This window comes from Gracilinanus agilis, chromosome 4 (genome assembly GCF_016433145.1).
Source record: "Gracilinanus agilis isolate LMUSP501 chromosome 4, AgileGrace, whole genome shotgun sequence".
Taxonomy (NCBI): Eukaryota; Metazoa; Chordata; class Mammalia; order Didelphimorphia; family Didelphidae; genus Gracilinanus; species Gracilinanus agilis.
Genome location: NC_058133.1, coordinates 475,580,341 through 475,600,229, shown reverse-complemented (window position 1 = coordinate 475,600,229; position 19,889 = coordinate 475,580,341). Strand labels below are relative to the sequence as shown.

The window sequence follows — 19,889 nt, the reverse complement described above, 5'->3', positions numbered from 1 at the left end:
GAGGCCAAGAGGAAGAGGGAAATAGTTGTGTGTTGAAATGACTTTTGTCTGAAATGAGACAGCCCTTAGTTTTGCAAATAGTGGCTTTCCCAGGGAAGGGGGATGGGAGGAAGAGTAGAAAAAGAACTGTCAACTCTTCTCCCAAAAGGAAGAGCTGAAGCCTCTGCTCTCTCCTCCTATTCCCTCCAATAGCCTGGATTTCAGTTTGGAGACAGGATGTCAGCCTTGGGATTCTAAACCATTGAAAGAAAGTCTGTGTTGTTGACTGTCTCAGGACAAGGCCACAGAAGCAGCTAGCTAAGCCTTACAGTTGATTAAGCCCTGGATTTGGAGTCAGGAAGGCCTGGGTTCAAATTCAGCCCCAGACACCTAGTAGCTATATGATCCCGGGCAAGTCACTGAAAGATCTCTCAGAACCAGTTTCCTTATCTGTAAAATGGAAATAATATCACCAACCTCCCAGGTTTATGCAGATAAATTAAATAATACTTGTATAAAGCTTTGCAATCTTAAAGCATTATATAAATGCTAGTCATTACTAAGAGAGTACAGCAAAATCCCAATAATAATCATAGCTCATATTTATCTAATGCTTTTAAAAACACTTCCTCTATAATAATCCCATGACGTGTATGTGGTGGTGTTATTCAGTTGGTGTCTGACTCTTCGTGACCCTATTTGGGGTTTTCTTGGCAGACACTGAAGTGGTTTGCCATTTCCTTCTCCAGTTTATTTGACAGATGAGGAAACTGAGGCAGACAGGATGACGTGACTTGCCACAGGTTACACAACTAGAAAGGTCACATTTGAGCTCAGGTCTTCCTGACTCCAGGCCTGACACTCTATCCATTGCTCCACCTAGTTGTCCCATGAGGCAGGTAGTGAGACATCTTATTATCCTCTTTTTTTGCAAATTCGGAAATTGAGGCTTAGAAAGATTGTGACTGCCTAGAACATTATCTGGAAGAGCAGGGATCTCGTCCTAGATCTTATAACTCCCAAGTCAGCATCTTTTTAACCTGTTCCCTTGGTTTCCTCATCTATCAATGAACATGTCTAGGTTTTCTACTTCAGAGGGTAGACCAGATGAAATAGTGGATGTCAAAGTGCCATGTCATTAAAGTTTCATCTCTGATGGTCAGTTACTTTTCTGTGAGGAAACTCCCCAGAGATAGCAGTTCTACCAGAGGACAGGCAGCAGGAAGTATAATGAAGCATATACATCAGCTTGGATAATCATTAAGTCAGTCAATAAGCCATGTGCAGTGGCCACACCCCAATAAAACCATCTCGGCACATGGGCTAAACCAGTTTGAGGATACTGACCATCCTCAAATCCATCGGTGAATCAGGGGAGTGCCTCTCCCAAGCATGTAAAGACTAGCCAAATGGGCAGATGAGAACAATTTGTCCTAAAGGCCATAAAGGCAATTGAAGCAAAGAACTTGATCAGAAGTTGAAGACACCAAGATCATCCACTGCATCCTGGCCATAGCCAGTTGTCTCAACTTCCATGACTCTGGAAGGGAGGGAAGGTAGTGATCCTGGGAAACTCTGACCCATTTAAGTCCAACTCATGCATGTCAAGACCTGACCCTGTCATGTCCTCGGTCCTCTTTGAAATGAAGGACCAACAACTTTACTGGGTGACACGGCGGTCTCCTTGCCATTCCAGGAACAAGATACTCCATCTTTTGGCTCCAGGAACCTTCTCTGGCTATTCCCCTTGCCTTGAATATTCTCCCTCTTCATCTCTGCCTCCTGGCTTCTCTGGCTTCCTTCAAGTCTCAGCTAAGAGTCCTCCACTTACATGAAGCCTTTCCCAACTCCCCTTAATTTTAGTATTTTCTCTCTACTCTTTCCTATTTGCTTCTCTATATCTTATTTGTACAATATTTACTTCTTCTCGTCCTCTCTGTCAGATTAGGAGTTCCTTGAGGGCAGAGACTGTCTTTCTCATCTTTTTGTATCCCCAGTGCTTTAGCATAGCACCTGGTACAGAGTCCAAGCTTAATCATTTCATATTGACTCAGTGATCTTGGTTTCCAGCCTCCCTGACCTCTCTTCAGCATTTGACAAGATAACCATTTACTTCCTGATATTCTACTCCCTTAAGTTTCTTTCACTCTGCACTTTTTATCTATTGACATGATTATGTGGTATGGGATGTTTTGGTTTTGAAATATGATTTTGTTAGTCATTTCATATTATTGAACCATCTTTGCCTCCCTGGGATAATAATTTTTGGGATAACTGCTAGGGTCTTTTTTTTTGCCAGGATTTGGAAAATATTAATAATGTTGGCCTCTAGTTCTTTTTTCCTTAGAATAGATATTAAGTATCTCCAAGACAGAAGAGTGGTAAAGGCTAGGCAATTGGGGTTAAGTGACTTGCCCAGGAAGTATGTGAAGCCAGATTTGAAACCAAGATTTCCCATCTCCAGGCCTGGCTCTCTATCCACTGAGCCACCCAGCTGCCCCTGTGTTTAGTTCTTTCTTTGCTTTCCTTTCCTGTTTTGGGCATTAGGATTACAGGTATACTTTCCCCATTTCAACTTTTCCCCATAGTGATTTCGATATATCATGAGTCAGCATAATAAATTAAATGGGAATTTGGAGGAAGTTTTGTGGAAGCTTCAGATGACACATGAAGACTAACAGATGATGACACAGAAAAAGTTTAGAAACTCGGAAATGCATAAAATAAATGTATGGTATTGTATAACATCAACATTTTATCTTTTAATACCATCAACATATACAATTTATTTTTAAAGTTAAAATTTATGAAAAGAATGTGAAAATCAGCAGATGTCACACAAAGGCTAGAAATGTAGTTATCTTAACATTGACCTACAGATAGTCTATTACCAAATACTTAATACAAATTTTATAATAAAACATTGTAAATACCCCATAAAAGAAGAAAAAATAATTTAGACTTTCTTTTCTGGTATGAAGAGACCAAAAAAAATTTCCAGATTTCCCAGATTGCAAGGGTGCAAGAGTAACCTGTGTGATGTGGAAGGGATACCAAGATATTTGTTTTATAAAAGAAGCCACAGTGCACTCATGGTTATTTACTTAGCTCTCTAACCATTCCTTCTCAGGCTCCTTATCCTCTTTGTTATAAGCATACCCTAAGCTCTGTTCTTGTTCCTCCTTTCTCTAAACTCTTTCCCTTGGTGGTGGTTGTCTGGTTAGGTCTTGAGTCTTTGTGACCTCATTTGGGGTTTTCTTGGCAAAAATACTGGAGAGGTTTGCCATTTCCTTCTCCAGCTCATTTGACAGATGAGGAAACTGAGGCAAAAGGCTTCACACAGCTGGTAAGCTGAGTTCAAATTTGAACTCAGGTCTTCCTGACTCCAGGCCTGGTGCTCTATCCACTGAGCAACCTAGCTGCCCCCCTAAAGCCCTTTTCTTTCTTCAAGGCACAACTTAGAACTACATAGTTGGTGAAGCCTTCTTTGCCTCCCTTTTCCCACTGGCTCCCCATGAAAGTGATTTTTCCCTCCTCAGATTTCTCATAGCAGTGTGCTTAACTTTTTTTTTTTATACTTATCCCATTCTTTGTTTATCAACTATTTGTGTATGTGTTTCCCCCCACCTAGTTTGTAAATTCCTTGCTATTAAGGTCTATATTCCATCTTTGTATCTTTAATTTTGCACAGTGTCTTGTACAGAGGTAAGTGCTTAATGTTAACGTGCTATTGAATAATGGTCTAAAACTGAGCCTGGGTTGTTCTTGTGTAAATGGAATAGGGACAAATAAAATCTTCATAGCCTGGTAAATCAGAAGTTCAGCCAGATGGGAAAATATCTTGACCAAAGAAGGCTCTGTATTCTTTCTGAGGAGTCTTTCTAGTCTGGAGTCTCTGTAGAACAAACCAGTCCCAGAGCCAGAGCTGGTACTGGCATGTGGCTGGGGTTCCTGGCTCCATGCCTTTGTCCAGTTTTCCACTCCCAGAGTGAAGCTTTCCAGGGTGAAAAAGGCAGTTCATTATGTGATGGAAGTGGCAGGCAACTGGCTGGGGAGAAACCAAAGATGAAAGAAGGGAGGGACTGCTAGGCCCAGGGGCAGATGATCACGGAAACCTTCCCATCTGCACAGAAACTCTGGCTGGAGCATCTTCTTTGAAAAGACAAGTGATAGGCCTGGGAACATTCCTCCACCATCCTACTAGCTTAGAACTGAACCAGGCTCTCAGGGGGTCTGAAATGGACCCACAACCCAGCTCTTTTTCTGGGCAAAACAAAGAGCTCAACCTCTTGGGTTTCTGCTGTATAGATTGGTGGGAGGCCTTGGCAGGGCGAAACTCTGGGCTTCAAGAATTCCATCCGTGACATGGAGGAGTTCTAAATCCTCTGCCATGAGCTGTTTTCTCCCTAATGAAACCCCCCTCGGGAAGACCCTCTGGATAGTCATTCCAGCATTTTCCTAACTCCTTAAACTTCTTCCCCACACTGGCCAAAGGAAAAGCAGATTTCCTGGGGTGGGGGTGGGTGGGGAGAAAAGGACTCATCATCACCCAGAGAGTGGCCGGCCTAGACCCCCGTCTTTTCTGTTGGCAGGTGGTGTCAGGTCTCACTGATTCTCTGGGAAATTCTTGCCTTGACTTCCCTCTCCTGGGTCTCCTCACTCATCTTAAGTGAAGATAGCTTAAGAATTTAGCCTGAGCTATTTCTTTTACAGACAAATTCGTATCTTGGTACTTCACCAGAGCACTCTGGTTCCTGGAAGTGCTCCGTCTGGAAAGGGTGCTTTATTTAAAAACAAAACAAACCGAAACCCAGAAAACAGGCGGGCGGCCGGGCACCTGTCCAGGACAGCCAAGCCCCTCAGGCGCTAGTCCTTCCCCAGGAGCTCCTCTCCCCCACCCCTCCCATCCAGGCCAGCTCCCTTCTCCTAGGGGTGAAGGGAGAGCCCCAGGGTCCCTGGCATCCTTGTCCTAACTTGGTTTACCCCTTCCTCCTGCTGCCAAATGGAGAAGTCTCTGTGACTAGTCAAACTAGTGAGGGTTTGGGGGAGGGAAAGAGAAGTGAAAGCTGAGCTGGCTGGGGGAAGGGAGGGGATGGTTCTGCCTCTCCCCGAGGCTTATCTATCCTTCACGGTGCTTACGGAGCCTCTCCTTCTGAAGCCAGTAGGCCCTGGTCCCCCAACCCTCACTATTTTCTCTGGGTGAAGGGGCTGAAGCTTGAGGGTTCCCTCGAAGGCATCTGCCGATGGGGGAAGAGGCCAAAGCTGAAGAAGGGGAAGGGCAGGCCTGGCCAGGGTCACTGCTCCTCCCCCTCCAGCTGTGGGCGCCGCTCCCCTGGGACGCCCAGGGCTTCAGGGGGTTCCCCCAGAAGTTAAGTTTAGCCCCGAGGCCCCTGCCCAGCTGGGTGTTGGGGGGGGGAGAAGAAAGGAGATCTGGGGGAGGGGATGGGAATCCTGGCCTAGCCCGCTCCTCTAGCCTCACCCCTATATACAAATAGTAGAACCACAACACCCCACACCCTGGGACCGCCTCGCCTTGCTTTCCTCCCACAAGACACACCGGAAAAGCTGCCTGTGGCAGGTAGCACACATGTCAACCCCAACACCCATAGGGCCCTGTCTGCCTGGGCCACTTTCTTCCTAGGTCCTTCCAAGAAGGACTGGCTGCTTTCTCCCAATCTCTCCCAGGGCTGGGGGGATCAGAGGTCAGGGAAGGGGTGTCTGGCCACATTTCCTTCCTCTCCCACCCCCTCGCTCCCAAAGCCCATCTGGGGCAGCTGCTTAGGATGGAAGTTGCATTTCCCCTCGCTGGGAGTTCCAATGTCACTGCAGTGACCCCTAGGCTGACCCTGACTGCCTGGAGACCCCTGCGTGCTGCTGTGGGGTGCGAGGCCACAAAGCTCGGGCTAGCGCAGCCCCCAAAAGGCCGCCTATCTCCTGGGAAGAGTCCAGCAAGCCAGGGCCAGCTGGGAAACGGACAGCCGGAGAAGAGGGGAGCCCTAAGCCTTCCCCCCACTTACGATTGGTTCCCCAGTCTCTAGCCTGCCCAGCAACAACCTCCAAAGGAACAGAAAGGGGCGGCCCCCACACAAGGAGAGTCAGCTGAGCCACACACCCAGCCCAGCCCAGCCCTTCCAGGAATTGGCTGGGAGGGGCCTGAAGCCCCTCGCCCCACCCTCAGGACTCTGACTTTTGGGAGCTTGGCAGGCTTTCTCCGGCCCCCTCCCTTTGTGCCCCCCGACTTTTCTGAGCCTCCTTTGGCCTCCCTTGACCCTGCGTGAAGACCTTTCTCTGATGTCAGCGGTAGACTCCGCACCTGTCTGGGGTCTCCTCTTTGTGGCTAGCAGGGGGCGGGGAAGGGACCCAGTTTGGGCTTCATCCCGCCCCCCACCTCCTTCAAAAACTTTTCTCCTCCTCTTAGCTCCTTGTGACCTTGCTTCGGAGTTTCTCCACGGCTGGGCCCTTCCCACACTGAAAAGGCCCGGGTCCTCCCCTGAAAGGAGTGTGTGAGGGGCCGGGAGAGGTTTGGGGGCTCCGAAGGGCCCCTCCACGCCGAGCAGATGGCAGTGGCCGCCGCGTAGAACGTAGAGGCACTCCCTGCACTGTTTGTAGGGCGGATGGATGTGGACGGCCGGAGCAAAGATTCTCTCCGTGCCCCGGCTGGCGAAGGGGGGCATCATTGGCCCGGCACTGCCAGCCCCCAGCAGCCCCGCAGAGGTCCCAAACAGCAGGGTTCACAGCGGGGCGGGGGGGGGTGCACCAGGATCGAACCAGGCTCTCCCCATCCCCCAAACTATTTACCTTGAGAGCAGGAAGGGGGAGGAGAGGGTTGTGAGACAGCTCGGAGGAATGTGCCTTTGGCAGGACATCCAGTACAGTAAGTGGCCCCTCCTCCGGTCCCTCCCCCGGTCCCCTCCAGCCACAGCATGCCCTCTCTCCACCCAATCCTAGTTCAGGAAAGCCCCGCTCCGCGGGCAGCGAGCCCTCCGCCGGCCCGGCCCGGTCCGGCTCCCCTTCTGGGGTTTCGTAGGTTTCAGGAAAGTTACCGAGCCTCGGACGGAGGAGTGGCGGGGAGGGACGGAATCGGGACACTGAAAGGGTGGATTGTTCTAAAAATGCCCCACAGGAAAAGCCTCCAAGCCAGGCCTGCGGGAACCCCAGCTTCCAATGTTAGAATTGGAAGAAGCGGCGACCTCTAGTGGTCAAATGCAGTTCTGCAGCGCCCGAGGCTTGCTTCTGTTCCCAACGTGCGGGTGCCGGCTGTGGGCACCGTATCTGTCACCCCTCAGGTAGGGGGACTTTCCCTACTGGCTACCCAGCCTTAGACTCTATGCAGCCAGCTGTTCCCGTCCCCACCCTCCACCCTGACTTCACGCTGGCTGGGAGCCCCGGATGATTGGGTTCCCCTGAGGACAATGAGGAGCCTGTTTCTTATTTATCACAGTCGTCTTTAATAAAAAATAAATTAGTTCTGGGGTGGGAACCATCCTAGGGTGGGGGGGGAGGCCCAGGGGCTGGGGCATCCTAAGGCGAAGAACTCCCTTCCCTCTTCCATGTCTCTATAACCCTGGCTACACTGGTCCCTTCTCCGGTGGGTGGGGGAAAGGAGCACCAGGAGACTCCTCGTCTCCCAGAGAGGTGGAGGGTACAGAGGGGTACAGTAGGGGTGCCTGGGGAAGAGAGAGGCCTGAAGGGGTGATTCGGGGCATGGGAAATGTGGTGTGGTGGTAAGGCAAGGGTGGTTGGGGCACATTCAGAGGGCCAGAATGCCTGATGTCTTGGAGGAGATTCAGGGAAGAAAGCACTTTGTGTCCCATTCCTGGCCCGGGCCCTGGGGAGGAAGTCGTGGTCTCATCAGCACTAGCACCCGGGGTACAGACCCGTGGAAGGACACATATACACACACAGACCCTCACACGCTGACCCAGCCATCTCCCCACAATCTGGCACCCTTTGTGCCCCAGACTCCTCCCAGGATAAATATAGAAGGTGCTGGTATTTCTCCCAGAGTCCCACGAGGCAGGTCAAGGGCAGGAAGGGGAAGGAGTCCACAGGGCAGCTGATGCTGGGGGGATAACTGTAAGGGGCACTTTGGCTCCATCTCAGGCAGGTTCTGGGGGTGCCCTGTCCTGGATATGGGCGCAGGAACGGCAGCAGGTGGCTGTGTAGTAGGGGTAGACACAGAGGCGAGCCTGGACCACGAGGGGGCAGTGTGGGGAGTTGTCTTGGCAATGGTCATCTGGGGAACAAGAGGGATAGGTAGTGGGTGTGAGGAGGTCACTGGGATGCTGTCTGCTCCTCAGCATTTGTTCACTTTGTTGCTTTCCCTTTTCTTATTCTTACTCTCTCCCCTTCCTCCCCTTGTCCATCCCCCACCCATTGGGGCTTACCGGGGTGCTGAGTACATGGCTGACTGTTACATGGTCTTTTCCTGGAAGGCCGAAGGTTAGGAGGGCATCTCGTGCTGAGAGTCTGGTTGGCGCTCAGACACTGGACCTCCCTCATTTGGACACCCCCCAGACAAGTCTTTGAGCACTGGAACAAGGCATGTGGCAGAGAGAGAGAGAATCATTAGACCCTTCCCCCTACAATTCCATCACCCCAGAGCTCCTCATCCATCTTCCTAAGGAGGAAGATAGAAAGAACCCTGGAAATACTCTGAAGGGAAAGTCTGGAGGAAGGAGACTTGCTCTTTCTCTCCTGAAAGAGGAGAAGAAACTGCAATTGAAGGTAGAGTGAAGATCTCGGGGGTCAGAGGAGCTGGGGACTTCCCAGAGAGCCAAAGAGGTGACAAGAGTGGAAGTGGGGTTGTTGCTTCTTCATAAGAGAATAAGGGTCAGTGGACACAGTGGTAGAGACAGGGCAGGGCTGATGGGGGTTGAGGAAGAGGTAGGACCACTCACAGTACTCCAGGGAGTGGAAAACCATTGATCTTGGCAGCCATCCCCCTTGCAAGGCTGCAGGGTAGGAGGTCTGGGCAGATGAGTGCAGTTACTAGGAGAAGTAACATTGAATTCGGTTCCCAGTTTGGTCACACAGATCACATCTCTGCGCTGTGTCCCAGAGCCACACTCTGCAGAACACTAGGACCCCGAAAAGAAGAGAACATACCTTTAACTCCAGGAACACCCCTGGGAATCTTTTATTCACTTCTCCCATTCAGCCTCAGGCTGCCCGATTCCTCAGTCTTCCCAACTCACCTCACCCCATGGCCCTGTATACCAATGCCAGGTTGCCTCGCAGGGCCCCAAGCTGCAGGCCCGCATATCAGGGGGGCGGCTCCCTGTGGGGCAGCCTCTTCCTTTGCCCCCCAGCCCTTCCCCTTCTTCGGCAGTCCCCTGGGACTCTCCGCTCCCCAAGCAGATCACAGAGCGCCTCTGGATTCCTGTCCCGCACTCGGCTGAGCACTGTTGGGAAGCAAGGCAAGGTCCTGTGAGGAGGGATGGGATAGCAGAATGGAGAGTAAGGTTTGATTTTGGACAGGTTATGGAATCTCTGATGGCTTTGGGTTTAAAGGGGCCACACTGAATAAAAACTACCAAGGAATCTAGGGGCTCAGGGTTCTTCTGGGGGACCTGGGTTTAGACAGAAAAGCTGAAAAGATCTGGAAACATCTTGGATTTAGAGCAATTGGGGCTGTCGAGGATTTGGGGGGGGCTCTCGGGATTAAGGTTTCTACCTTGGAGCTCCATTCGCTGTGGAACCAGGCGATGGTACAGGGCCCCATATTACAAGCCTCTTTGCTGGGGGGTCTCGGAGGCCCAGAGGTGCATTCCCGTTCACTTACTTCATCACCATGGTTACCCACGCATCTCACTTGCCGACTCCTCTGGCCTCGACCACATCGAACGGAGCACTGGGACGGATGGAGAAAATCATCCATGAAGACAGATGCTTCTTGAGGCAAGACTTCCCCACCGGTCCTCCAGCTCTTCTGGCTTCCCTCTTCCCTCATCCCTACCGCTCACCTGGCTCCAGGCAGAGCGTACTTCCCAGTGGCCGCAGAGTCTCAGCTGGCACGTCTGGGTGACATTGGGCCGAGGGAGGTGACTGCATCGCTCCAGGGGCACCGAGGAACCGCCCCCCCCAAATTCTTGCCGACATCGGAGCTGGCGGTGCTGGGTGCCTGGGCCACACGAGCGGCTACAGGACGTCCATTCACCTGCCTCCCAGCTAGAGACATGGATATGGGAGGATAGGGGTGGGACAGGAATGGCAAAGACACGGGGGGGGGGGGGGGGTGCAGGGTGGAATCAAACACAGGTGGAACAGGAGATGTTGGAGGATGAGGGAGTCTAACTCCAAGACATGGCAGGAATTTGGAGCCTTAATATCAGGTGGAGAAGATAGGGGCCTCGGTTCTTCAGTTTCTTCTTCCCTCTCTATGTAGCACCAAGAGTCCTGATCTCTTCTCTTTCTGCCTTGGGGGCCTCTGACCCATGAAGAGTCCAGAGGAGGTCAGAAGATATTGTAGTAGGTGCCCTGGGAGCTGCGTGGACCATACTCACTAAGGGGGGCACGGAGGGCCATGACAAGGCTCTGGTGGGGTAGGTGGCCTGGAACCTAGGACACAGTTTTGCTCCTCCATTTCCTCTCCAGAATCACGGGACACACAATGGAAAACTGGGCGCCAGACACCTAAAGAAGGGATGAGGAAAGGAGAGCAGCCGACTGACCCTTCTGGCCTGACACGCTAAAGAAGAAAAGTTTTGCTGGGCTCCTATGGTTTGGGTTTCAGGGCTATAACAGGGTCTAATTCAGTGAATTTAAAAGAGTGTCAGGGGCAGCTAGGTAGCTTGGTGGGGAGAGAGCCAGGCCTGGAGTTGAGAGGTCCTGGGGTCAAAATTTTTCTAGCTGTGTGACTCTGGACAAGTCACCTAACTCTAACTGCTTTGCCCTTATTGCTTTTATGCTTTGGAATTGATACTTAATATGATTCTAAGACAGAAGGTAAAGGGGTTTAAAAAAAAAGTGAGCGTTAGAACAGAGTGAGTTGAAGACCTAGATTGGGAATAGGGTTGGTTAAGCCAAGTAGTTCTAGGGTCGAGGAGTCAAGAGTTGAGGGTTGGATTGTGGGATGGAGGGTTCACCTTTTCCACAGGATGCTGAGCACTCTGAATATCCCATTCGTTTCCAATATCCAGTTAAGGATGCCAGGGGAGGTCTGGGGTGGGGAGGAGCAGGCAGAGGGGGAATCCGGACCTGACGCTGCAGAGTTCCTGGGGTCCGAGCTAATCGAGGAGGTGGTGGGGGCTCCAGTTTTAGATCCTCTGGGGGGGACTGAGTAGGCACATGATGATCTGGTCCTAAAATCTCTCCTCTCTGCCTCCTCCCCCACCTATTTCTCTCTTCCCCATAGGGCTTCACCCCCTCAACAGACTGGTGTTGGGGAACTAGAGGGGCTAGGGTAGGGTCTCCAAGGTTTGGAGAAGGTGAAGAGATGAGGTATTGGTAGGAGACACCAGGGTTTTCTTCTTGAAAGATCATCTGTGGGGAAGAAAAGAGAAGGTAACTGTTTCTGGAGGAGAGGAGGGGATTAGAGAGACAAAGCTTTAAATTTCTCCCTAGACAAACACATACACAAAACCCTTTTCTGCTGGCCTTAGCCTGGTTGCTTCTCTTGCTGTCATCAACCTCTTTTACTCCCAACTTACATAGACATCCACAGGCTGTGTCGTGGGCCCCTCAGCTGTCAGACTCTCTCCTCTCCCTTCCTCCCTGGGAGGCCGAATATACTGGAAGACAGTGCCTCCAGCAGTATAGGTCCCAGGCGGGTCAACAGCCCAGTTACCATTAATGATGGACTTGCCCCCAGGACCACGAAGCGCTGTGGGAGAGGGAAAGAAGGGAGGTCATCGTATTCCTCTCTCATTTCAATTTCCCCAAAATTATTTCCACTCTGACTCTTTGAGGTCAAACCCTGGTTCCCCTTCCCCAACTGCTTCTTCTCTGATGAAGAAATGGGCACGTAGAGAGGAACAAGGCAAGCACTTTAGAGAAGTATGGACAATGCGGATGGGGGTGAGAGGGGTGTATGTGTGGAGAAATTCTCACCAAGGTAGTTGGAGCTGGGTCGAAGCTGAGCAATTTGTAACTGAGAAGCCCCAGCTGGGATTAGCAGGATCTTATGATAGCCCAGAAGGCCCCCTCGGTCTGTGAAGTTCCCCAAAACAAAGTGGCAAGTGGAATTATCTCCCCCACAGACACCGCAACCATCTGGGCGTCTGCCAGAGCCAAGGATGCCATCACAGCCAGGGCTCTGAGAAGGGAAGGATATACAAAGGTGAAGCTTAGGGGATACCCCCCTCCCACCACATACACACACACATATTCCTACCAGCTGAATCCCACTGAGACCCAAAACTCTTCATTCCTGTCTTCTCCAGAGTAGTTATGAGAACTCAAGTTTTGGGTATCTCCTTTGGTCTCCCATGAAAATGAAACCCTTCTCTTTAGAGTTCTCCTTTCTCTATGTCTACCCATATCCATCCTCCATGCAATCTCAGACTTGACTGTGTCAGTGAGTGTGTATATTTGGTGTTGGTTAGGACCACTGGCTGTCCTCAAACCTTGCTTCTTCTCCCCCCTCCCCACCCCGGCCCTTGGCTATCAGATCCTCACCAAGCATCGTCCAGCCACACAGATGTCTGGGGCTCCAGACTGACAGGGAGTGCCATCTTGGACCTTCTCTGTGTGTCGGACATAGAATCGGAAGCCACGAGGTCGGCAGTTCAGCTCACATCGTTGAGAACCCTGGACTGGGAGGTAAGAAGAAGGGAACTATCACTCCGGGAGACATATCAGATAGACTCATTATGGAGTCAACAAGGGATTTGCCTAAATTAGCTAAGAATCTATGGAGGTTATTCCTAAGTCAGTAAGGATCAAAGAAACTAGCTAAGAAGAAAGCAGTTCTGAATTTTGGAGAATCATTTAAAGTTTGTCAAGGAATTAGGCCAGTGGGACCAATAAAGGAGCTTTGGAAAGGAGCGGTCACCTGAGATTAATCACGGTCATTTGAGGTCATATCCTGAGTACTTGGCTTTACTTAAGGTCAAATAAGCCTAGAAATGAATTTGGACTCTTTAGAAACATTCAAATGAAATGTTGAGGGCAACTGAGGTCATCTGATGTCAGTTGGGGTCTACAAAGCAAGCCCTGACCTGTTGAGATTCCTCTTGCCATGCCCGTTCTCTCAGGTTACAACTGCTCTACCTCTGGACATAGCTGACCTAGCCAGAGGGGACAGTGAAACTGTTGAGTTTGGGGGGAATATTTCCCCTCAGTATGACTCCACTGTGCACCCTGGCTCTGGCACTTTCTGGTTGCTTTTTCTTTTTCTAGAAGATTCCGCGTCATACAGCCAGCCCTAGCTTCCCCTAAAACATACACACATACTCTCCCCTCCCTCTCTTCCTCTCTCCCTCCCTCCCTCCCTCCTAGGTCCTGGCAGGGACCTCAGAAGCACAAAGAGCCATCTATATATACCCCCCTCCCGTCCTGCCCCCACATTCCCCCAGCCACTCAGGCTATGTAAACAGTGCAGACTGCCTGATGGGGAGGGAAAGGCGGAAATTGAGGAATTCACGGAAAGGGTATCCCCTTTCTCTGTCCTGTAGGGAAGGGGACTCTCCCACATGGGCATATATTCCTTTAACCTAGCCTGGAAAGAGAGAAACTAAAGAAGGGATAAACGAGGCGGGAGATAAATTTAGGAAAATATGCATTAGCCAAAGATTTTCAGGGGTAGGAAGGGGAAAATGTCTGGCCTGCCCAATCTTGGGGTCCTGGGGTTCAGTCCTCACCCTCTGTGAAGGGCTCCCACTGGTAGAGTCGGCCCATAAATTCCTGAGGATCAAAGGCTGCACACTGTAGGGCCCTTGGATCCGGTTGTTCAGGGGGACATGGCTGAGGTTGGGGGAAACACAGAACTGTCAGGGCTAAGAAAAAAAACAATATGAGGGGAGCAGCAGTCAGGGCTTGGGATAGAGGGGAGATCTGTGGGAGGAAAGAAGGAATCAGAAATTTGGGAGAGTGTGCCTTTGGATCTCCTGACAAAGATCCAGGATATAACAACCCTGGGAGAGGGCTAAGAAAACTAAGGCATTTAAAGGAGGGAACTAGGGCTCAGACACTAGGATTTTCCACCCCCAATAGTAGAGTAGATAAATTAGGACCTCTGACATCAATCACATCTCTTGTCTGTTGCCAGGGCAGTTTTCTCCAAATTATTGGAGCATGGCTCCTGTTTCTATGTGAACAAAGCAGGAAGGCATCTGGAGGCTTAGGTACTAGGATCAAGACAGGGCTCACCTTCTGAATGCAGGCTCTTAATTGCTCATTCTCTCCAGTACAGTTCAAGGCAGAAGCACTGGGAGCAAAAAGGCTCCAGAGGGGACCCGAGTGGGGGCCGGGGCTATGTAAGGGCAGCCAACTATCTGAATGGTGAGGGGGAGCTTCGACGACTTGTTGATGGGGATTCCTGGGTGCCCACTGCTCTCTCCTTCTTTGATGACCTCGGCCCTGGCCCCGGGGGGCAGAGGAGGAAGGAGGAGGGGATCTTCTCCATTCTGGTCCCACTGGTTGGGAATGATGTGATCTCTGTGGGTGGACCTGATTAAGGGAATTACTTGTTCTGGGGGATGGGGTGGGCGTAGACTTTGTTTTGAAGTTGGTTGTCTTTGGGGGTGTCTGTGTCCCCAGAGGCTTAGTATTAGAGGGCACTTCTGTCCCAGAATTCTGGGGGCTATAAAAGTCTTCCCGGGGAGGCAGGACTGTGGAAGGGATCTGGGTTAGGGGGAGCTGAGTGTTAACAGGTTTTTCTGTCTCAACAGTGAGAGTGTGGAAAGCCTTTATTTTAGAATCTTGGAGAGGCTCTGCCTCTGGAAATAGAGTCTGAGAAGCCTCATCACTGGGGAATTCCATTTTGGGCAGTTCGTGTGGGTGCCGCCGGTTTCGATGTAGGGGCAGAGCAAAAGGAATTCTCCCATAGCCAAACATTCCTGGCTTGATGGGATCTCGAACTCGTGACCTAGGAAGTTGGTATGGTTATAGAGTTATAGTTCTGATTGCTTCCCCCATATAACTAACATTTTGAATTGTCCTCTTCTATTCCCCACTCTTTTAATCGACCCCATTTCCTAGTTCCTGTCTGCTAGATTCCATATGCTCTAAGGCTCACCCATTCCATTCCAGATCCATCTGCCTGCTGTGGTATACCTCTAAACTCAGCCTCATTTTCCCTTACCTCCTTGCAGTTGAGGTCTCCTGAGTCTCATCTTGTCCTGCTTGGGATGGGATTCCTCCCCGAGGTCCAGTCCTTCCCCTGGGCTCTGGCTTATAAAGGGGGAGGGTCTCTCTAGGGGGCTGGGGTCTGAGGTTTCGGGATCGAGCAGGCACGGGCTCTGGATGTCGAGGTGGCCTGGCTGGTAGAGGCAACCCAGTTTGTAAAGATGTAGATGATTGGCAGATTCTGCTCCGGCGTTGTATTCCAAGCCCACAGGGCTGGGAACATGGGGCCCATGGACCCCAGGAACCCCAGACCGCCTCAGGGATTTTACTTTCTTCAGGACGTATTTGTCGTGAGTGGCGACGGGTCACCTATTTGGGAGAAAAAGAGATAGATCAAGGAGGGACTGGTGTGGCATACATGAGGGTGGGGGCAGAGCAGGCTGGGGCATCAAATAGGGAAGGGTCTGGCGGATGAGATAAGGAAGGAAAGAAATATGGGATAAGCAAAAGGCTCTCGGAAATTAATGGGGAGACGGTTTCAGAAAGGTTGGGTAGCAGGCAAAAATCTCCAACCCCTTTACTAACCTTCTGGTCATGGCCCAGTTGAAGAAGAAGCAGGAGCAGCAAAAGAGGCAGTGTTAGTCTGAGGAGCCAGAGGCAGAGGAGATAATCAGTCAGTAGCTAGGATTGAGGTCATAAACTTCCTTATACAGGCTGTCCCCAAAGTCTTAGTGCAGTTTTAATATCTATCAAAGCTTAGGCTTTATGAAAGATTAAAGCTACACTAAGACTTTTGGGGACAGCCTGCACAAAGCCTGGCCCCTTCTAGCTGGTCTCCAAGCTTCCCAGAAAATAGAAGGGCTACTCACCCATTCTTCTGTCCCTTCCATCTTTCTGACTTCTTCTCCTGTACCTCCCAGGAATAGATCCTACTATCCCCTCCCATTTCCCCCTCTTACCTGCTTGCCCATTTCTCCATTGTCCCTCTTAATCTCTCCCCAGTCCTCTGAGGCTGGAGATAAACACCACTCAGAAACCTGGAAAGTTTTGGATTTGAAGAAAGACCTGAAAGAAAGGCAGGAAAAAAAGGTGACCTTTGACTTATGTCCCCTCAATAAAAATGTTTGAAGTTAGGATATAACATGACACACTCCTCTCCTCTGTCCCTATTTTGAGAGATCAGGTCTTTTTTTGTCCTTTGGTGTAGCTGAGGGTTGGAGGACTTTACCCTCAATGTCCTGGTTTTCCCAGTCATTCCTTTTACCCTCGACCCACTACCCCCTACCAAATACCTCAATATCCTGATTAATCTCCCTTTCCTAATCCCTAGTTTCTGGTATTTCTATCCCAGCTCAAGTACCAAGCTCTGTCCATTAAGATTCCTTTTACTTCCCGGCCACACTCTATATACCCACCTTAGTAGGTACCAAGAGAGGGTACAGGACACTGGGGTTCTCTCCTCTCAGGGGTTCTCTCACTTTCATATCCTTTGGTTCTGTTTTCCCTTTGGCCTAGAGATCCAAAGATAAGAAAGCCCTCATCTTTTTCTTGCCTCCAGTTCAAATCTCAAACCAATGAAGCTGGCTGAAGGTTGAAGTTGTGGGGAGGAAAAGGGCAGTGGCTTATTTTTCCAGCTGGGTATGAGCTGCCAGCCCTGTCAGTCTGGAGGAGCCCCTTGTCTATGCCCAGTCACTCATCAATTTGTCCATCCATGATAATGTGCTAGGTGCTGCAATAAGAACTCTCAGGGGTCAAAGAGCCTCTGGCTCTCCCTTTTTGGAAAATCAGGAAGTTCTACCTAAAAGCTAGTCTTGAGACTCATTTTGGACCAACAAGTGCTTCTAGTCCTAGCCCTGGTGGAGCCTGAGGTTTGCTACTTTTCTTTCTTGTTCCATACCTCCCTCCTCTGCCTAGGCTCTGAGCCCTGGGCCCCCACCCCTGTTCTCAGTTCTGCTTTCCAGGAAAAAAAAATTGTTTCTGTTGGAGCTAAGAAGCACCCGGGAGAGGAGTCCAAGGGACCAAAACGGAGATGGGCCAACCGTGGGGTTAGGGAAAGAATGAAAGAGAACGATTTTGGAAGGAGGGTGCATAAAAAGGGTCTGTGCTCATCCCCACTGTTCCTCCCTGAAATTACCCATTGACTTGAAAATGTGGAGGAGGGAAAATGACTGGTTAGACAAGAACTGGCTGGGGTCACCTCTGCCTGAGGCCTGGCAGCCCCTTCCTCCTTTCCCCAGGGGTTGGGTTGGCCCTGCTGAGGTCAGCAACAACGCCTATGGGGCAGGGGGCCATGCTAGGGTTCCAGGCAGAGTGGTTGAGAGGTCTCATACTTTACATAATTGCCCATTTCTCTGCTTCTAGCCCTTTCCTCCATTTGGGAAGAGATAAGAGCCCTTACCTTGAGGTAGAAAAAAGAGGAGAACCCTTGCAGTTGAAGGAGAAATGGTCTGCTTCCGATTTTACTCTCTTTCCCCAGATTTCTTTGTGTCTCTTTCCCTGCCACCCCAGGTCTATGCTTATGACTCCCCAGGTCTCTACTTGGTACACATAATCCCATTCCTAGCTCGATTTGGCTCTGGCTGTTCCCTAGAGAAGTGGGGGCCAAGGGGGTGGGGGTGACGTGAGCTCCCGGGGCCTGGGCCAGGCCTGGCTCCCTCTCTGGAAAAGTCCCCGGCCCCACCCTCCCCAACACAGCTGGGCAGGGGGCCGATACCCCCCTCCCTTGCTGGGAGAGCCAGAGACAGATATAGAGGCGGTCTGTGCTCCTGTCAAACATTCTTTATTCTCCTCAGGCCTGGCTGACCCAGTCACTTGGTACCTATCAGCCCAACCTGGGGCTTGGCAGAGGTCAGAAATAGTTTCCCTGATTACAGAATGGACATTGCTATCTGGCCATCCCCGAGTGACCTGAACTCTCCGTGGCCACACCCCCTCCCCAGGCTGGTGGAGATCAAAGAGCAAGCCAGAAATTTGGAGAGGGACGAAACCTTTTCACCCTTTATTTCCTTCTCCGGCTTTTGGGGATGTTGGGATGGAAAATGTTGATGGATGCCTGCGCGTTAATGCTCAGTTTTCTTGAATACCTTGAATGCCCTTCCTCTTTTGCTCCCTTCTTCCTTCACACTGAAGTCTGAGCTGTCACCCAGGATGCCACCCTGGTCTCCCACCCTTGGGGGTCTGGCCAAGATCAAAGCTTGCCAGCCACCTGCATCCCCGCATTAGTTCCTCAGAGCCAGGAACGAGTGCTAAGCCAGGAGTTGGGGGAACAGTACTGGCCCTGCCTGGAGTGAGGATGGAGAGACGGGGCGCCGTTTGTGTTACGATGGCGAAAGGGCTGGAGGCCGGGTAGGGGTGGGGGCTGAATCTGACTACGGATGGGGAAGGGGAGAAGAGTTGGGTCCCTCTGCCCCGTGGAGGTGGGGGGTCCCCCGAAAAAGTTAGATGCCGAGCGCTGAAACTCCGGAGCCAGGCTCGGGGGCGGGGCGGCTGCGGGGCACGCTAGGAAAGCGATCTAACGGGACTCCCGGGAGAGCGGGCCTGGGGCAGCGGGGGTCGTACCTGCGCGCAGCTTCGAGGCCCCTCCGCTCGGGGGCTCCCCGCCCGGAATCCGCTCCGCTCCTCTCCGGCCGCCCCGGCTCGGCCCCTGAGCCGGGCTCCCCGGTCACTGGCGCCTCCAGCCCCGGCTCCGCCCCCGGCCAGGGCCCCTCCCTCGCTCCTCCCCCCTGCCCGTCCGTCCGTCCCTCTCGCGTGGGGTCCCGCCTCTCCAGATCCCTTCTCTGCAGCTCTAGCCAGCCGGTCCCAGCTGGGTTGTTCTCTCCTGTGAAGAGCTCGGGTGCTTGGACGGGATCCCGGCCCGAACACCCGAACCCTCAAGCCGGGGTCTTCAGAGCCAGAGAGAGCGTGGGCTGGAAGCCCGCCCAGATGGCCAGGCCCCTTCGGAAGGGTCTGAAAAGGGCGATGCTCCGAGGCGTCCCGACCCTGTCCAGAACGGTGGGACCCGCTCCAACTTCCTTTTTAAGGCTGGCCGGGACAGATCTCGGGGCCCCGCCTCCCCTTAGGTACTGCTGGTGCTACCTCGGGCCCCCAGCCGGAGGCTGCCCAACGACCTGCGGCCGCTGGGCCAAACAACCCCGGAGGTGGACGGCCCTAGGTGGGAGGCACCCAGCTGGGGAGCGATAGTTTGGGACAGCTGCAGCACCTGGGCTGAAGTCTGGGGCCCTCGTGTGGCGCCTGTCTTGTGTGTGCGTGGGGAGGAGGTCGGGAGGGATGTTGCGGAGGGGGTCTTTGTTTTACTTCGAATTGTAAGCTCCCTGAGGGCCGGGACCCCCTCCTCTCCCTCTCCCTCTCCCTCTCCCTTTCCCTTCTTCCCCTCTCTTCCTCTTCGATACCTTCCTCTATACTTTGTATCTCTCCATTCTCAGACCTTCTCCGTTTCTCTGCTTCATCTTTACTTTGTGTCTCCCCACTCCTTCCATTGCGCCCCTCCAGACTGGCTCAGAGTTTCTTCTCCGGAAAATGAGGGAGTTGGAGTCAGAGGCCTCTAATGTCCCCGGCACTTCTGAATCCTGTGATTAGCCTTAAAACCTAATCTTTCTGTTAAGATGCTTTGAAACACACAAAGCCTTATGGGAATGTGTTACCGCAATTAAATATTTGTCTATTTGGGGTCTTTAGCACGACAT

At 51.6% G+C, this 19,889-nt stretch overlaps 1 protein-coding gene across 3 annotated transcripts; it reads right to left on the bottom strand.

Moving 5' to 3' along the window:
• Positions 1 to 7,407: 7,407 nt before the first annotated feature.
• Positions 7,408 to 18,864, bottom strand: ADAMTSL4 (ADAMTS like 4). Of its 3 annotated transcripts, XM_044672637.1 has the most exons (19): positions 18,766 to 18,864; positions 16,623 to 16,718; positions 16,167 to 16,272; positions 15,793 to 15,850; positions 15,224 to 15,576; positions 14,290 to 15,007; positions 13,782 to 13,884; positions 12,598 to 12,734; positions 12,031 to 12,235; positions 11,631 to 11,803; positions 11,353 to 11,463; positions 11,067 to 11,256; positions 10,485 to 10,614; positions 9,945 to 10,149; positions 9,656 to 9,832; positions 9,177 to 9,383; positions 8,880 to 9,059; positions 8,367 to 8,511; positions 7,408 to 8,215 (listed from the first exon to the last, which is right to left on the bottom strand). In XM_044672637.1, the coding sequence occupies exons 3-19, from the start codon at positions 16,184 to 16,186 to the stop codon at positions 8,079 to 8,081; spliced, it is 3,249 nt and encodes a 1,082-aa protein (XP_044528572.1). In that variant the 5' UTR covers positions 16,187 to 16,272; positions 16,623 to 16,718; positions 18,766 to 18,864; the 3' UTR covers positions 7,408 to 8,078. The 3 variants fall into 3 exon arrangements, with proteins under 3 accessions (XP_044528572.1, XP_044528570.1, XP_044528571.1); XM_044672635.1 differs by having other exon boundaries at positions 11,067 to 11,463; XM_044672636.1 differs by lacking the exon at positions 18,766 to 18,864 and adding an exon at positions 17,606 to 17,692 and having other exon boundaries at positions 11,067 to 11,463.
• Between the last annotated feature and the right edge of the window lie 1,025 nt (positions 18,865 to 19,889).